General features: G+C 44.9%; 1 protein-coding gene across 2 annotated transcripts in view; it reads left to right on the forward strand.

The window, feature by feature from the left end:
* tmem259 (transmembrane protein 259) overlaps nt 1-6027 on the forward strand; it is a 23115-nt gene that overhangs the window by 3467 nt on the left and 13621 nt on the right. Inside the window, exons 3-4 of one of the 2 annotated variants that reach the window (XM_050054136.1) lie at nt 2597-2908; nt 3381-3525. In XM_050054136.1, coding sequence (XP_049910093.1) covers nt 2597-2908; nt 3381-3525 — 457 coding nt within the window. Of the gene's footprint in view, nt 1-2596; nt 2909-3380; nt 3580-6027 lie in introns of both variants that reach the window. The other variant, XM_050054135.1, reaches the window with a different exon arrangement.

A 6027-nucleotide genomic window follows, 5' to 3' on the forward strand; every position in this document is an offset into this window, starting at 1 on the left:
CTGTACAGGTAAAGACCTGACACAACATGTCCGCTGTACAGGTAATGACCTGACACAACATGTCCGCTGTACAGGTAAAGACCTGACACAACATGTCCTCTGTACAGGTAAAGACCTGACACAACATGTCTTCTGTACAAGTAAAGACCTTGTACAGGTAAAGACCTGACACAACATGTCCTCTGTACAGGTAAAGACCTGACACAACATGTCCGCTGTACAGGTAAAGACCTGACCTGTTTTTATTTATGTATGCCATTGTTACTCATTTATTTTAATACTGTAGCTGAAGTTATATTTGAGCAAAAAGGAAAATGTTTCTTAACCCGTGTCACTGTTTTTGTTTGTTGATGATTATTGAAAAGCTGGTTGTATCTTCGTTAAAGTGTTCTAATAAAGGAACGATAGAAAATATTGCCATATCTTGTGTGCTTTAAAGTGGTTTGAAAAAAATCAAATCAGAATCGGCCAAAATCAGAATCGGCCGTCCAAACACTCTGCAAATCGGGATCGGCCCAAAAAATTGTGATCAGTGCAAGTCTAGTAAATACTTTACTGTGAGTTTAGAAGCTTTTATGTGTCTTAGAAAAGATGGTTGTTGCTAACGTGGCTAAATGAGACAACTGAACGTCATCACACTGAACATTTCTGTGAACGTCTGAGAATGTTCCAGTAAATGAAGCAGGTTCGTCTTATCTGCAGAACTGGGGGTTAAAATGAGTCTGAATGGAGGCTGGTGTTTCCACATCAGATTAACTGCCTGACTCAGCAAACACTCAGTGATGAAACAGACTGCTGAGTCAGGATACAAACTGCTGAGTCATATGATACAGGCTGCTGAGTCATACGATACAGGCTGCTGAGTCATACGATACAGGCTGCTGAGTCATAACGATACAGACCGCTGAGTCATACGATACAGACCGCTGAGTCATGATACAGACTGCTGAATTGTATCATACCGACTGCTGAGTCACTGTACTGACTGCTGTGTTATATGATACAGACTGCTGAGTCATACGATACAGACTGCTGAGTCATGATATAGACTGCTGAATTGTATCATACAGACTGCTGAGTCACAATACAGACCGCTGAGTTATATGATAGACTGCTGAGTCATACGATACAGACTTATAAGTCACGATACAGACCGCTGAGTCATGATACAGACTGCTGAGTCACGATACAGACTGCTGAGTCATATGATACAGACCGCTGGGTCACGATACAGACTGCTGAGTCATGATACAGACTGCTGAGTTATTTGATACAGACTCCTGAGTCATGATACAGACTGCTGAGTTATATGATACAGACCACTGAGTCATATGATACAGACTGCTGAGTTATATGATACAGACTGCTGAGTCACGATACAGACTGCTGAATTGTATTATACAGACCACTGAGTCATGATACAGACTGCTGAGTTATATGATACAGACTGCTGCATGATACAGACTGCTGAGTTATATGATACAGACTGCTGAGTCACATGATGCAGACCGCTGGGTAACGATGCAGACCGGTGAGTCATGACACAGACTGCTGAGTTATAGATGCAGACTGCTGAGTCATGATACAGACTGCTGAGTTATATGATACAGACTGCTGAATCACATGATGCAGACCGCTGGGTAACGATGCAGACCGGTGAGTCATGACACAGACTGCTGACTTATAGATACAGACTGCTGAGTCATGATACAGACTGCTGAGTCATGATACAGACTGCTGAGTTATATGATACAGACTGCTGAGTCATGATACAGACTGCTGAGTCATATGATACAGACTGCTGAGTCACGATACAGACTGCTGAATTGTATTATACAGACCGGTGAGTCATGATACAGACTGCTGAGTTATATGATACAGACCGCTGGATAACGATGCAGACCGGTGAGTCATGACACAGACTGCTGAGTTATAGATACAGACTGCTGAGTCATGATACAGACTGCTGAGTCATGATACAGACTGCTGAGTTATATGATACAGACTGCTGAGTCATGATACAGACTGCTGAGTCATATGATACAGACTGCTGAGTCACGATACAGACTGCTGAATTGTATTATACAGACCGGTGAGTCATGATACAGACTGCTGAGTTATATGATACAGACCGCTGGGTAACAATGCAGACCGGTGAGTCATGATACAGACTGCTGAATCATGACACAGACTGCTGAGTCAGGATACAGACTGTTGAGCTGAGTCACGATACAGACTGCCGAGTCACTATACAGACTGCTGAGTCATGATACAGACTGCTGAGTCAGGATACAGACTGCTGAGTCAGGATACAGACTGTTGAGCTGAGTCAGGATACAGACTGTTGAGCTCAGTCATGATACAGACTGCTGAGTCACGATACAGACTGCTGAGTCACGATACAGACTGCTGAGTCATGATACAGACTGCTGAATTGTATCATACAGACTGCTGAGTCATATGATACAGACTGCTGAGTCATATGATACAGACTGCTGATTGGACGGTAAGTGCAGTGACAGAGCTCCACTGACAACCTGTCACAGGAGGAACCTGTCACACTCTGACTCCTTTCTTCTCCTGTGCTCCTGGTCAGGCGCTCTTCGTTCTCTTCATCCTCGCCTACATCCACATCGCCTTCTCTCGCTCGCCCATCAACTGTCTGGAGGTGGTGAGGGAGCGCTGGCCTCGTGACGGCATCCTGCGGGTGGAGATCCAGAGGAACTCCAGCCGAGCCCCCGTCTTCCTGCAGTACTACGACTCCACAGGCCTCCAGGAGGAGCTGGAGGCTGAGGAGGGGGGAGGAGGAGCAGGAGGGGTTCCAGGACTAAGCCTGGCGGCGCTGCAGGAGGAAGACGAGGAAGAGGAGGAGATGACCCTGGAGATGTTCGACAACAGCTCAGTGCAGGTGAGCAGAGATGGCACAGGTGTGGTTTGCTCCACAGCCAACAGGGGTCACCAGTGGTCAGCAGGAGTTAGGATGAGTTCCTGTACTTCTCTTGTGACTTCCTGTAGTCCTCTGGTGACTTCCTGTAGTTCTCTAAAGACTTCCTGTACTTCTCTGGTGACTTCCTGTAGTCCTCTGATGACTTCTTGTAGTTTTCTAATGACTTCCTGTAGTTCTTTGGTGGCTTCTTGTAGTTTTCTAATAACTGCTTGTAGTTTTCTAATGACTTCCTGTAGTTCTCTGATGGCTTCCTGTACTTCTCTGATGACTTCTTGTAGTTTTCTAATAATTTCTTGTAGTTTTCTAATGACTTCCTGTAGTTCTCTGATGGCTTCCTGTACTTCTCTGATGACCTCCTGTACTTTTCTGATGACTTCCTGTTGTTGTTTGATGACTTCCTGTAGTTCCCTGAGTAGTTTTTTTTATGCTACAGTTTGAGCTTGATATGGAGCCTCGTCTGAAGCCGTCTCTGATTGGAGGAGGTGTTGGAGGAGGCAGAGCAGCAGCAGGAGGAGGAGGAGGAGGAGGAGGAGGAGTGAACGACAGTCAGGACGTCTCCTTCAGTCAGACCACTAAAGGTATGCAGCCGCTGAAGGACTCAGTGTCTGAGCTGGAGATGATGACCAGAGCAGGTAAACCCTCCTCCTCCCCCCCCTCCTCTGCCTCCTCCTCCTCTGCCTCCTCTACCTCCTTCTCCTCTGCCTCCTCCTCCTCCTCTGCCTCCTCCTCCTTTCGCCTCCACGTTGTAGTGTGAACAGTTGATATCAGGAACATTGTAGCTGCAGGTTAATGAACTCTGAGTTCAGCTGTTGTTCAGTTACACTGACTGTCAGACTGTGAGCAGCTCAGCTGAAGGACACACCATATCTGATAAAGGCTTATCTGACTGTCCCCACAGTGTGTCACTGTCCCCACAGTGTGTCACTGTCCCAATGGTGTGTCACTGTCCCCACTGTGTGTTTTACTGTCCCCATGGTGTGTCACTGTCCCCACAGTGTTTTACTGTCCCCACAGTGTGTCAATGTCCCCATGGTGTATGTTACTGTCCCCACAGTGTGTTACTGTCCCCACAGTGTTTTATTGTCCCCACAGTGTTTTATTGTCCCCATGGTGTGTCACTGTCCCCACTGTGTGTGTCACTGTCCCCACAGTGTGTCACTGTCCCCACAGTGTGTCACTGTCCCCACGGTGTTTTACTGTCCCCACAGTGTGTCACTGTCCCCACAGTGTTTTAGTGTCCAGAGGATGCAGCATGTTGGGGGACTCAGAATATAACAGATATGTTGTGCAGGATAAGATCCAGTAGATCACCTGTGTTTCTTTTTTTTTGGGGGGGGGGGGTGACTAGGACTGTGCGGTATACTGGTTCGTACCGAAAACCGGTATTTATTTTCGTTATGATATGAATTTTTCATAAATTGTAATACCGGTGAATAGCCCATACAACGTCTTGAATGTGCGTGGCGGGACCCATTTCACTGCTGCAGACCACAGGCGTGCCAGAGACGGTGAGAGTGAGAGCATAGAGAAAAGTTCAGAGGCGAGAATGGCTGCTGGAGAGAGTCCTGAAAACAAAGCAACTGTACACGATGCTGAAGAAGAACATGATGAGTCAGAAGAACTCATACCAAAAAGAGCAGTGACCGCCACTGCTGATTTTTTTATGTTTTTTTGTTTTTTTGTTTTAGCTCTTTAGAAACTACTGTTATATTATTTGGTGCTACGGACGCTTCATATCCAGGCCTATAGAACAGGTCTATACCTTGTCCTTTTATTAAACAAATTAAATAGCCAGGGCCGTAGCCAGGGTTTAGAAATTAGTGAGGTCCAGCTGCAGAAAATGTTCACATTATTTGACAAAAAAAAAGCATTTTAACATCAGTTTGGACCACTCTAGCTAGCAGCTACTTTATAGTAGGCTGTACATAATAATCCTATACAGTGAGGTGATAGTTTTTCAATCAAGGAGGTTGATTAGACCTTATTGATTACATTACATTTTAATAGTTGAAGATAATTTGGAATGAAGGGTTTGAATTATTGCATGTGATTATTATCAAATTCTAGGCTATCAAATACCCACCTCAATCAAATCTAGTGTACAACATACAGGTGCATCACCATCATTTACAATATCATAATAAGTTCAATATTTTTTGTTATATATTATATTTATATATATATATATATGTATATATGTATATATATATATGTATATATGTATATATTATATATATATATATACATATATATATATNGAGCACGGCTCGGGCTGCGTTTTCCTGACCGAAGCCGATCCGAGTCCGAGACAATTATAACCGAGCACGACACTAATGGAGCGGAGCCTGTGTTGCGTTCAGGCGTTGTCACGTAAATAACAAATTCCAGCACTTGAATAGGCTATAGCACCACAGAGCAGCATGTCAAGTGGGCCGAACCCGAGCAAAATACCATCAAATATCGTGAAACCGATACGACTTTTATAAAAAAAAACGTGATATGAAAATTTTGTCATACCTCCCAGCTAGGGCTGCACAGTATATGCGGTAGACGGTAGAAATGATATAAATTTGGCCCACGGTAGAGATTTGCGCTCTACCGTCCTATCGTCGATGACGTCATCGCACCTGCCAGTGTGAAAATGGCTGCAAGCACAGAGACAGCAGAGCAAGAGGAGCTGGTTCACGTCCGTGATTTAGCGTAGCACGTGTTGTGTGTTGCTGGAGAACTTGTGAGTGAGTGAGTTAATGTCTTATGAACAGCCCCGGACTTCTCAGACTCTTTTAGCGACTTACCGCTCAGAGGGAACTCATTCAGTGTCTCCTCTGGCAGCAGCACAGCGTCTCTCCCTCTCCTCTCTCGCCGTGTGCACATGGGAATTGGTTTTCGGCAAGGGAGTTTGTCATAAACCTTAGGTAATGTAAACCTATGTGACGCTAGGGGCTCCACAAAAAACTCCATATGTGAATGTGTGATAGTTGTGGTATCATAGCAGCCTGTCACAGGTTACAGCGTGATGATTAGAGGAGAAATGGCAGAGCATAAAGGTCCAGGTGGAAAAAACACAACTCAGTCATTTA

The sequence above is a fragment of the Epinephelus moara genome, chromosome 10, assembly GCF_006386435.1.
Source record: "Epinephelus moara isolate mb chromosome 10, YSFRI_EMoa_1.0, whole genome shotgun sequence".
NCBI classification, from domain to species: domain Eukaryota; kingdom Metazoa; phylum Chordata; class Actinopteri; order Perciformes; family Serranidae; genus Epinephelus; species Epinephelus moara.